We start from the raw sequence: 13619 nt of genomic DNA, 5'->3' as shown, positions 1-13619 counted from the left end.
TCCTCCCATGTGAATCATGCTCACGATGTGGCATTAATGTCTCATTCAATTGCCCACTCCATTGCTCTCAGAACAGACAGCTGCATCATGCATGTGGTACTATCAGTGCATCATAAAAGTGGGTCTCTCACCTAAGAGCCTATAAAAGTCTATTCAAGGCAAGGAGACAGTACGGGACAGGGCTGTAGAGCTGCTAGCAATGTTAATTTCAGTTTCAGCAATGCTTGTTGTTGCTGGGAATAACAATATGATGCATCAACAAGGTGGATTATTTTCATGATCACAATATGATGTTTTAAAAATGTTCCCGTTTTTTAAGAAAAAAATTAGACCGATATTCTTGTGAACAGTATGTCACATCCCTAGTTGAAATAATGACACACTGCCTTTCAAGGTGACAGCACAGTCACACGTCTGATGCATCTAACTATTGACGAGTGAATTAGAATTAGGTGAAATGTATCCACGTCATCTGATTAAGTAAATTAGACAGGAGCGCCCCATATCTTCTAGTATGACTAATCTACTTTGCCTAAGCTGAATATCAGTCACTGAGCTCACTTTTTTGATATGCAACTGTTTATCACACCTACAAACAGAATCTACGAGAGCATTGATGTACAGATAGAAATAGTCACATGTGAGGAATTCCTCTGCTTTCCATTTATAGGAAAACATTCCCACCAGAGTCACATCCTGGACTTAAAATGGCAGACATATCCTGCTGCCTAATAAACGTCATCATTCCGTCTTTCTCAACCATGGCAACAGGTACGGGACCAGAATCTGGTTGCCATAACAACCTCAACTTGGCACAGAGAGGGAGGATGCAGCACACTGAGTTCTATTCTCGCCTCAATATTTTCCCATTACTGCTCTGTAGAAATTATAGAGAATTACTTAAATGTAGGACCGGTCAATTGCAATTATTTATGAAACAGTGATTTCAGGATTCGAATCCTTTAAAAATTCATAGATATGCAGAGGGCATAGTGAGAAAAGCTTTAGGGTTTATAACATTAAGCTACCTATCAGGTCAGACTCCATAGGCAATACCAGAGACAACTTTTACCACACAAAAACCTTTAAAATACTTTGTAAATGTTTTTTTTGTTCATAACAAAACAGAAATAATGTAATGAAACACAGAAGGCAAACATTTTTCCACCGAAAAAACCTTTTGAACATGAAGGCACTACTTTAGCAGTACAGAAGGCAGTATTGACTGATAACATTAAGCTGAAAGCCCATATGCATAAGGTCAGAAATTTAACATTATCAGTAAAAGAGCGATATGGAGGACTGTCATCAAACAATACTGAACTTTCATTGCATGAAATGACTGACATGCAAGTCTGTGTGGGAGGCTATGTAGGAGCGACAATTCTCTCAAGACAGACTAATCAGTCAGAGTCCTATGTGCAGTGCACAGACACAAGCTACTGAGTGGCACAGAGGCCAGTCCGAATGTTTATTTGTCCAAAATGGACACACAGCTCAGCATTTTCAGTTCCTCTTCTGCAAAATATAGAACTGATAGGATGCTGGCACTCCACAGGAGCTCTCCATTTCAAGCCAGGGCAAATACCAGTTAACTAACCACATCCTTCTATCTAAAGAACATCACTCAGCTGGTTGTAGCTGGAAGACATTTTATGCTCCAGTGTTCAACATGGGGTCTATAATCCATCCAGGAAAGCAAAGACACCCCTCACTAATTACGTTGTTAGGAGGTCTCTCAGCACCAGAAGGGGACTAAAAGCTAGCCCCATTTACCTGAGACCAGCACACAAGCAGGGTCTTAAATGGCAGAGCATATCTGCCTCCCTCTTCCAGTAACCCTCCAAGGACTCACTAGCTTTTAGCTCGAGCTGATCAATGCCTGTCTGAGTTTACAGGAAGGGGATAAGTACATTAAATAAATGTATACGCAAAACAGAAAAACAAAACAAAACAAAACAAAAAAAAACAAATGAATGAGCTGCTAAGAAGATATCCAGAAAAATTATATCTGTGCAGGTTAGTTAGCACCATGTGTGCATCTTTCAGCAAGAGTGAGGAATTTTAATAGCATCCCTGGAGTCTGTGTGTATATAGGCAGCAGTGTGAGGTAACAGTTCATTTTGGAAGGATATTATTTCATCATTTTAAACACAACATTTAATTCACTCACAGGATTACAAACTGTCCTTTTCCACACAATAGAAATATTAGTTACACCAGCAGCATCTAACCACTCTAAACATGTGCATGTCACTCATTACATACTTATTAATGGAACATTATTTAAATATTTTTTTGATAGTTACTCTACCCACGCAGTATCCGACTTAAATTTTTCCCTCCACACCTGCCCTTCAACTATAATATCGCAGTTGCTCATGGGAGGTTATATCACATCGCAGGCAGTCCATATGTGTGGTGTGAAATTAGACATATATAGTGTGTGTTATGCATATACAGGTTTTCAATGTTGGCCCGGTCGCATGAACATTATGTCAAGAGACAAATCATCACATCACAGCTCTAACGCTATGTAGCTCCATGCAATCATGCAATTGCACACCTTTGTCGTGGTTCGTGGATGAGTGTTGAAGCAAAGCAGCTGCTGACATGACCTGATGGTTTGAGCACTGCCACAGTTACATTAATATGGGTGTTCAGTGTGAAATAGAGAGCATAACAACTGAATAGGGCACACCATGAAGTGGCCACAGACATGATCTGCATCTTGTATCAGGTATCTTTGGAAGAGAGTCTGTAATGGCTCAGTTGCCAGGGCTGCAGCACAGGTGACAGAGTTGACACTGGATGTAGCTCAAAGCTGAAGGCTAAAAGTAGTGTCTGAGCGCTGCTGTGCACATTTGACAAACAGCTGAGCTTGTTGCAGCCACAACACAGGACATACAAACATCTCCAAAACAGAAACGTCAGTAACATGTGGTTTCTTGATTACCCCTTTGGATACAGTACACTTTCACCACTGGTCATGGAGTTGCTCTGCGGCCTTTAATCAAAAAAATATCCACACGGCCATTCAATAATCCACTGCTGGGTACTCCTGCCAAATAAAACATGGAACTTTCCAGGCAGGCAGATGACTTTCTATGACCAGGAGATGTGACCCTTCACACCAGAATGCACATCACAGATATCGACCCAGACACTACAACTATGGTAGAAAGATGTACTGTCATTTCATTAGGTTAGCAAGTCTATCAGAGTAATTACTTGAACTGCAAAGGAAGTCACTGAATTCTTATGGACAAATCCTCCATTTCTACTCAGAAGGCTGATCACGTCATTTTTCTCTTCCTACTGGGAGAGAGGAGAGAGGAAAAAAAGCACAGGAAGACACCAGAACAATACACTGAAAGCAGGGTATTGCAACTGACAACAGAGCCTGCAAAACACATTAGGTAATCTGTTATGACAAGGCTTTATGTGCCCAGTCCCCTCACAATGTCCCCTCACATCACAATGACCCTTTTCACACTGCCTTACCCGGCCTCCACTTTTTTAGAAAAAGTGATCGTAACATTTAGAAAAAAGAAACTTTCAATATTTTTGCTGGGAAGTGATTGAAGTCATCTAAATGGAAACTACCAAGTTGGGATAGACGATTTATTGGCTCGTCTGATTATCAAGTCCAATATTCAGCATTTTTCTGGTTACTTATATCAGTGGGTGTTTTTTGTCCCATTGCTGATAAAATTATTTTTTTCAAAAATGCACTGTTTTGGCACTGATGCAGCTGCGTCTGTAGCCACTTGGTCAAAGTCCCATTCACAGCGCCACAGTACTCTGTGATTGGTTACATGTCATTAGTTTGTCAATACTGAATAATGTGAATTCATAAAGTAACTAGTAACTGATGTTTGCCTCCAAAATGTAGTGGAGTAGAAGTATGAAGGTGCAAGTAAAGTACAAGCACCCCAAAACTGTACAGTACTTACTTGTAGTTGTAGTTACTTGTAGTTACATTCCACCACTGATTATTCTCAATTTTTAACACAAATGTATATTGGATGTTGAAGAATTGAGCTTTTACATTAACTGCAATAAAAAAAAATAAATTAAAAAAATCCCACTTTTACATGCAGCTGGTCAGCAGTCAGATTTAGTTAGATTTAGTTACTTTTGCAGGTTTATTTTGGATACACACATATTTGTTATCAGGATTTCTGTCATTCCTTACACTAAGTAAGAAAACCGGCTGTCTCATTAACCTGACATTAGAAATTGGAAATTATCAGAAGGATGAAATTAATTATGAGCTTTGTCTCAAGCCAGAAATGAGAGCTTTGTTCAGAATTTCTGAGATAAATATTATTTACTTTTTTTTTCCCAAGTCCATGCCAAAAAGTAGCACTAGTAGTAGTAATAATAATAATAATAATAATACTAATAATAATAATAATAAATGATATAGGTATAGATGCACAGACATTAAAATGGCTTTAGGCGGATTTGCCAGTCTAGCTACAAAACAGTGGGAAATGGAGCTGTCCTGGCCTATGTGCCAGCTGTTCCAGACTACTGTCTATTTATACAGCAGCAGATGGCAGCTAGTGCTTTGCATGCCGACAGACTGTCAGTGACAGGAAGGAATGGACAGATTTCAGCCGCCCAACCTTTCCGTCGAACTGGTAGCCAAACCATACATTGCTCCCAGTCCACAGACACTGATAGCTAGGGCTGCGAGTGCCTTTTGATATTCACAGCTCATGCAGACTCACTGAGTCCAGGATAACAGAGACTAAAGAGAGGCTTCTAGAAGCCACCAGACAGAGAGAACATGCTAAGCCAGCAGGACTCCATTCAGAGGCTAAACAAACACAAAACTACAACAAAGAGAGAGGGATATCAGGCAGTCTCTCAGGTGATGACATGGGGGTTAAACCTACAAGGCACACAGACTGGTCACAAAATCAGAGCTGAAATAAGGATACATTTCTAAATTACTTGCCAATGTCTAATTCCTACTGTGTCTGAACAAACTCTGGACACATTCCCAAACTTTTCTAGTGAATATATTTGTAGATAGTTAACATTAACAAAATGATACAGGAGCCTTAGTCTGGGTTTTCAGCTGTTTTCCCGGCTCACAGGGGCAATGCTTCTCATGGATCAGGTCCAAGGAGGATATTCTTCTCTTTGCAGGTGCTGCCTTAAAAGGTTAGAGGTCTTTCCAAACACATCCTGTGTCATGGAAAGCTATAGTAATGCATCCACAGCTTGAGACAAGCATTGTATTTTCCAGTTTAAAAATAACACTTAATGTATTGACAGTTAAAACCTGCAAGTGTCAACATTTTCACAATGAAATTTAGGGAAGAGGAGCTGTATGTGCTCCATTAAAATACAAAACTTAAAAGATTCAAGATCAAGCATTCCCTCCACAGGTCATATCTTGGAAAATATTTCATTTCACATTATGGAACAAATGTTTAATCTGAACGCAAGCTTGGTTATCAATATTATGGATAATTGTAATAATGTATCAAAGACATAAAATATAACTATGATAGGAACAGTTGAAAAAAAAAAACACTCACTGAGGGCTAGACTGTAAATCCTTAAATTCATAGAGAATGAGAAATAATCTCTAAAAGACTGGATCTGTATTTTTATGTTGATCTGTTTATTGAAAATAGTTGTAGATTTGTCTTAAATCTTGAGTCATTAAACTATGTTGCAAGTTTGTCTCACAAACAGTGTACGGATTGCCATGTGATGCTGGCAAAACAGTTGAGTGGGGACATCAGTGTGGACCAGGCTGTGCAGACAAGGGAAATACAGAGCCCCTTACATTCACTGCTCACAACAGGCACCCATTTTACAGAGCGGTGACCTGGATTTCCTCAACTAGCCTCTACTAAGAGACTGAAGTCTCACTTTAAATGCATTCTAGTTTTATGTAAGCATCATGACATCATGAAGACAACTCTAGCACATGGATCTGTGAGAATCTCAAATCTTTTTTCCCCAAGGTTCACCTTTAAATAAAAGAAATGATTAAAAAAAAGTAGCTGCATAATTTTTTTGACATGTTCTATGAGGCCAGGAAAAGGATAAGCACTAACTGAAGCCTCAAGCTAGTGTCAGATGACTAACACATTTTATCCAGTGATTTTTTTCTGGAAGACATAAATTACGTCTGAAAATGAGTGCTTCTGTCTGCATGTATTTGTGTATGTATGCGTACCATTGATCACAATTAGCTGCCCAGTATTCAAACAGCAGCATGAGAGTTGGGAGTTCCAGTAAAACAACCAGATCGAAGGCTCAGTCTTCCCATTTTATTAATTAAAGTTTCAAAAATAATATACTGTCAACCTTCCTGACTTCTTACTCATGAATAATACAAAATGAGCATCATACCCACCACCACCAAGCTAACCGTGCCTAGACTACAAAGCTCTCCAGTTTGCCTCTGAATTCAGCCCTCAGACTGTGGGAGGAAACCAAACAATACAGTCTAGAAAGAGAGCTGTGTCAGTCAGGACACAAAAACTAAAAAACACATTCACTCTCTTGAATGTGGGAAAATCCAGCCATTTTCACCCATGCAGTGAACCAAAGAGTAGGTAAGAGGAGCAAGGCCAGAGTAGCATAACTTGAAAACAAATACCACCATTATCTTTGTGTTAGCCTCTTTATACATTACCAATTCAGGGATGAATGGTGATGGATGTTGGCTGCAGTTATCACAGTGTGATTTTCACAGCCAAATGACTATGACCTCAGTTAGCAAGTAAGATTTAATAGCAGTTAGATAGAGAGTTCACTTAAAAAAATAAGGCACTACACAGTTACCATACTTGTGCCTGGTGCATATGTATATCATTCAACTAGCACCTTTGATATTGTTTTAATGACATTTCATTTGATGGCATAACTACATCCCTCATTATCCAGGACAGAAAGAGGACATATGTCACACATACATTCCTAATTCTCACTCCTCTACGCACAAAAATCATCTGTGCCTTTTGTTGTACAATTGTAAACAATTTCTATAACACTTCAACTGACCGGGTGCCAATGTAAAACTGGGACACATTTTAGGATTTGTCCGAAACACATTTCACCAGACTAATTCATTGTTGTTTTGTCCCATTTTGTTATCTGAGGCAGACCTTTTATGTGGTAATATCACTAACATTTATGGATTTGTGTGGTCTGGATGGTAGTAGCAAATCGAAGCAGAGCCCTCCAGAAAAAAAACAGCAGCCTCGGTGTCTTGTTTTTCTCATGGGTTCTAGACTGCAAAAAGAGTATCACCAGAATAAGCATTGTAAATTTACAAAATTATAGCAAACCATTGGTGGATGATTTTATAAAAAAATAAGTTGAAAAGGCCAGGCACTTTTGCAAGGTAAGTCCAACCTGCAGTATAATAAAACACATTTTAGTTTTAACTCCACGGCATGAATACCAAAATAACTGAAATCCCATCATTCCTGGTTGGACGATGCTGCCTCACGCTGCCGTACACGTGAATAGTACTCATGCACGACTTTCACCGTCTGTGCTGCTGCTGTGGCTGCTTTTACATCTCCCCTCCCCCCCTTTTCGAGCCAGCTCAGATCCCATCCTCTTCTCTAATATCCTACATTTTCTGCAAAAGGTTGCCACAGTTTCCTCTCAGCCCAATCAAAGGCTGGAATGAAGAGCAATCTAAAACACACTGAGGTGAGCAAAACTGAGCAAAGATAATGTGTGACAAAAAAGGCGATAAAAGGCGATTACTGAAAGACTAGTACACATTCATCACTGTATGCTCTGAGAACCTTTACAAAGAGACCCCCTGGGCCACAGGTCTGACAGAAGATCACTTTATTCTACATAAGCATGTCATGTGACAGACCAAATCTCATGAGATCATGAGACTGAAGCTGGTTTTCATCACTGTTGATGTGTTTTGTTTACAGACATTTGGAGCTGATCCACAAGCCCCATGATGTTCACGGGAAAAGCGCCAACAAATTCATCAGTTATACAGCCAGAAGGTGAGACCATTGCGGTGTCAGCTATTGAGTTTTCCATAATATCAGATATCTGCAGGTGTTTCAATAACTGTTTCTATAGGCTAAGGCCCTGATTTTAAATTGCTAAAATGTGAAACAAACAATATGCTAACCTAGAAACGCTTATGCAGTTTGCCAAGTAAACAATATGGGTTATTGCTTAAGTAAATCAATGCAGCACCAAAGCAATGACTTGTCAAGAATTTAATGTTTAAATATGGTCACACAAAAATGGAGTTAACATAAGGCATGGAGTGAAAACCACAAGTGTTTGGGTCAGCTATAAAGCTGCAACCACAGTTAAGTGGGAGATGGTATTTATCACTTTCCCCCCTCCGACCTCTGCCACTACAAGAACATTCCAGCATTCAGCCCATCCCTTAATAAGCAACAGCTTGTGGTGGGTTCTTATTCATTTCAAAACAGTTATGAATTAAAAAGGATTCAGTACCAATTCAGTATCAAAGGGAAAGAGCAATGTGGCCTTGTGTCATGTTTTAGTTTGCGGTATAATGGTAATACTTTTTGATTTCAATGCTCAATACATATAATACTGAAGAGGTGCTTGCGTAAAAAGAATTCCACCAAAACAACCTGTAAATCTTAGTGCAGGTCTCATTTTTTTAAAGATGATTTCAATAATCTATAAGCACAGGATCTAGCAAACACAGAAAACCTGATATTGAGGCAGTCTTGGATCAGCATTTATCCAGACACACACACAGTTAAGTTTAATATCTGCCAAACCTCAGCAGCACACAACAACACAACAAGAGGCAGAATGTCATGAACCAAAGTAAGCTAGAGCACATGATGTTATGAAAAAAAAGCTGAAGGAAGATATGAAAACCTTTAATTCATTCTTTCAAGATGTTTCTGTAGCAGAACACTATTGTCTCCACTACTTACCAGCACCACACATGATATGAGAGTGATGAGATACAATTCCTCTTCCTGTCACACTCTGAAGACCCAAAAGCACTAAAAGCGATAAATGATGCGGGCCGTCTGATGCTCCTACGACGCACTGCGTGCATCAGATTTTAAATGGCAATATCAAAAAAGAAAACAGCAGTATTGAGTATTGTCTGATGAGAGTGCTCTCTCTCTCTCTCTCTCTCTCCATAGCTTTTTATTCTTTTTAGTTATCTCCAAACAGGCAGTGTGGCTACAGGAAAAAAAAACAGTTTTGATCACTGCATCCTCACTGGACACTCAATCAATCAAAACAAGGTCAGAGAAGGAGGATCAGGACAGTTTGGTGCACCTCATAGCACCTTTGGGTGTACTTAAAAATACGCATGTTAGACACTTTCAGTGCATTTGAGCCTTGACTCATAAGATTATTGCCTCTTCCTAGTTATGGTTATTGAACTCCCACATGCTCTTAATATCAATGACAGTAAAGATCAAATTGTTTTAACTTATAAATGCTGCAAATTTGCAAGAAGGCTGTGTAAACCTGTTACAGGTAGGTGTACTGAAAAGTAGCTGAGCAGCACAACACAGTTCCATGACGCAGCATGAGCGTACACAGGCATCTGCCTGTCCTCCCCTCCTCGTTAGGATGATCAGTCTGGAATGTGTGAGTCTGATTTGAAAGAAGTGCATGTGGGCAAATAAATGTTGCTCCAAAACAACCGATGGCGTTGGGGAATGTTATACCCTGAGTGGGCTTGTGTAGGTGTACACCTACAAGGTTCACCAGGATTATGGCAGCAGGGCGTGGCGACCTGAGGGAAGCCTGCGGATTACGGTTTCTAATCAGGTCAATCAGCCCAGTATGCACAGCAGCAGGGTAACCATCCCTCATGTCCAAACCCATGCTCTTTTCCCACTTGTCCTGCCAGCTCTCTCCTCAATGACCACTATTCATTGATATGAGATGGGTTCACTGTCATTTCTTCTTATGTGTGACTGACACTAGAGCTGAGCTGATGATTCCTGTTTTTTGTAAGGTCACCATCCACTTAGCTTGAACTGAGAGGACACTCAGCAAAATTGTGTCTGAACAGTGAAGTTTTAATTGACAATCTGACCTTCAGTTTGTTCTATCAATTTGCCAGTTTGTTTACCTTTAACTTAGGGGATGATATTGCGTAACATCTATCCAGTTCTTGACAACATAGACAGGGCTTCAATTAACATTTTCATTATCGATTAATCATAGCTGATAGGATTTGGAGCTGATAAGGGCCTCTGACTACTGCAGACATTTGATACATGTGTGTAGGCCGGTTGCACCCATTCACACTGAAGACAAAAGCAGGATGTTAGTTTTTGACCAAGGGTTATAACTGTTAGCCAGCTGCTGCTAGCTCTCTCCACCTTCACCTAACAAACGCCGAGTTCATCAGGTTGCATGATATTTAACCTGTTTAAACTTGTACACTGGACTGGACCGGCAAAACTGGAAATCTACCCAACCCTAGATTAATCGACTTATCACTGCATCTCTGAAACTGGACAGACAAAAGCTAATATGTTTTGAAAATGCATTACAAAAATCATTCCTAACACTGTAAAAGACATTATCATGTGAGAAATTGTCTGAACGCATGTTTGTTCTACTAAAGTCAATGTAAAGCTCTTAAATGACAGAGGATGTGCTTTTCTTTGCACTGTGGAAGCACATCAACCATCTTTGGCCATACATACATGAGTGGCTGCTCACTGACTGAGGGGGAACATAACACATGAGTTACGTAACCAGACAGAGAACACGTCAGGGCCCTAATGAAGGCAGGCTTTTGGTGTCCTGCCGTTATTCAACATTTGGAGCACCAACACTAACCAATGCAACAGCCCATCGCATCACCCCATTATAATTACATTAGCTCTGGTATGTTTAAGAGCTTCTAGTGAAAGAGGCCTTCACTTGTTTCCAACCTGCCTACAGAGATCTTGGACACATTTCCTGCACACTGGATAATCAATTTACTGCCCCTCTGCCCGCACTCTATCCTTGACAACCCTCTTTGCATGGCGAAAGAAAGAGCGAGCGAGCAAGCGAGAGAGAGAGCGAGAGAGAGAGAGAGAGAGCATATCCTCCCTTACCCTCAAGCTCTCTCTTTCTCTGAACTGTTGACACACAACAACACATATGCCCTTGAGTGAATCACAACAATAAGGGAGGTGTCATGGCCTCATCCACACATCTGCCAAACACCTACAAGATGACCAAGCAAGTACATAAAACATCTGATTTCTGTGAGGCAGCTTTCAGTGCCATTTAAATGTTAACCATCACCAAAGGCAGCATAAAATCACAGAAGAACACAACAGTATTAGGGAATAATGCACACCTGGAAGTCATTAAAACAAATCATATTACTGTGTGAAAAAAAACAGACAAATAATAGAAAATAAATAAGCAAGGATGAATTTCACCATTAGTGGTTATAGCAAATGTGAATATTCATAAAAACATGGTGAAAATCTTGACCATTTCTCACACTAAAAATACAAGTTGACTGACTTTGGCAGGTAGTGACAAATAGAAAGTGTAAAGAAATCCAGCAAACTACAAGAACAGAAAGGTCAGATTTTCATACTGCATGTGAAAAATGCAACTCAACAGCATGTATGAACCTGTGCAGGTTTAAACCAATAGGTACTGTTCAGCTGCTCCACATTCAAATAAGACAGCATTCTCAGCATACCATCTGCAATGAAGTCCTGATGAAGGGAGACTATGGCCTCCTGCCAGCCTCCCTTTCTGCTCCGCAATCTGCCCATGTGATAGTAGGTAGAGTAGGCAGTGCTGCAGCCTCCTCCTCTGCCTCACTCACACACTCACTCACTCACCCCCTAAAAACACTGCATATTCCACTGCAGTTCTGCTACAAACCACGAGTCACCCTCCAGCACCTCGGAGTGACATTGGCATTATGAAAACCCAAGGATATGGAGTAAAAGAACTGTGGATTTGACACAAAGCTTCTCTTCGGTAGAGTGTGAGAGATAAAGGCCAAGCAAACCATAACTGGTAGGGAGACTTGATCTTATGGAAGATTCATAAAGGCTTAGTCTAATAAGCCTGATAAGACTGACAGACAAAACTCCGCACAAATAAAAGTCTGCTGGAATAACAGGTTTCTTCTGTCACATACTGTCTTTTTATTGGGTCATTAATGATTCCATGCTAGTGTCAGGGAGATTGTATTTGTCTGCCAGCTGAAATGGGACATAAAGCACAGCCATGAGTAAGGAGGCATCCAGCACTTCACAGTACAAGATGACTCATAGTCACAAGTAAGCAGGTTGAATCACAAGACTACAAACCACATTCAAGTTCTCTCCTCTTGCTCTGCTATCGTCTATCCAGATAGTCTCATTAAATTGACAGGTATAGCAGTGGGGCATGGCATCGTCACATCTTTCTACATGTATTAAATAATTACATTTTCAACAAATGCAAGTATGCATATGACTTGATATTAGTGATCATTATTATTATTTGATATCAGTGAAGGTGTTATTTTAGTATGTTTATCTTTCCATTAACAGTCCTATTTAATACATCCTGCACACATGTAAAAGCCAAGCCAAGCTGCTGATCCTCCATATAAAATATAAGCTCTGGGAAGCATACCAAGTGCATCTATACATCCAACTTTATCATTAACCCAAACAATATGTTGTCAGATCTGCTAACACTGCAATGTATGAGAAATTAAATAGATTTTTATTTAATGTCAGTAGTCCTTTGTAACTTTAACCCCACCACAATTTCCCTAAAAAACAAAAGTGGTGGTGTAAACATTTTGTAAAGAACTCGTATATGTAGCATAAAATGTTTATGCACACTAAGAAATAACATAATCATAAACTACAAAGTAACACACAAACATCCATTCAAAAACACCAACTGTGAGATAAAGCCTTGATGAATTGGGGGCATTAGCAGGTCAGGCTGTGTGGTGACCCCTGGGTCTCCCAGTATGATCCAACTCAGCGTTTCTCACACAGAGACTCCTAAGGCATGCAGGCCCCTTCAGAGGAGGAGGAATTTCACTCTGTAAGCCTTTTATTCTCTTTCAGGCTGTTTGTCCCCAACTGTCCACTATTCAGTTTGCTCATTCTACTGTTCTCTGCTAAGACCTCTGAAGAAAGACTATGCGTGAGCATGCTTGATGTACCAAACTTCTCTCAGCACAGGCCAGCACAATTTCAAGTGCATGTGCTATTCAAGACAGACTGTTTGGCTTTGTGTGTGTGTGTGCCAGTGTGCTACTTACTTGTAGTGTTGCCTTGCATCTGAATGATACATTTTGATTCCTTGCTCATTTCCCTGGAATTGAAGGGCCGGACTCGAACAGCGACTTTTACAGACGCCCCAGACATGTTTGCGGTTTATGACTGTCTCCCAGTACGATTCCTTGTATATCCCTCCTGAAGGAAACACAGAAAGAAACGTTTGCATCTGCTTTGTAAAAATATGTGGTGTTTAATGAAGCAAGAGTGCGTTTGTTTCATTGTTTTAAAAAAGATTAAAGTGCAATAATTCAGAACCCAGGATCAGAAAATGTAAATCAAACACAATGAAAGCGCACCCCCTCCCAATATCAAGACACAACAGCCTAC

General features: G+C 40.0%; 1 protein-coding gene across 9 annotated transcripts in view; it reads right to left on the bottom strand.

Annotated features, from left to right (window-relative positions):
• Positions 1–13619, bottom strand: part of kif1b (kinesin family member 1B) — a 54724-nt gene that overhangs the window by 39756 nt on the left and 1349 nt on the right. For all 9 annotated transcript variants that reach the window (XM_046397917.1, XM_046397918.1, XM_046397910.1 and 6 more), the window contains exon 2: positions 13274–13427. In XM_046397917.1, coding sequence (XP_046253873.1) covers positions 13274–13379 — 106 coding nt within the window. In that variant the 5' untranslated portion in view covers positions 13380–13427. The remainder of the gene's footprint in view (positions 1–13273; positions 13428–13619) is intronic.

The sequence above is a fragment of the Scatophagus argus genome, chromosome 8 (genome assembly GCF_020382885.2).
Source record: "Scatophagus argus isolate fScaArg1 chromosome 8, fScaArg1.pri, whole genome shotgun sequence".
Taxonomy (NCBI): domain Eukaryota; kingdom Metazoa; phylum Chordata; class Actinopteri; family Scatophagidae; genus Scatophagus; species Scatophagus argus.
This window is presented reverse-complemented; position numbering and strand designations above follow the sequence as displayed.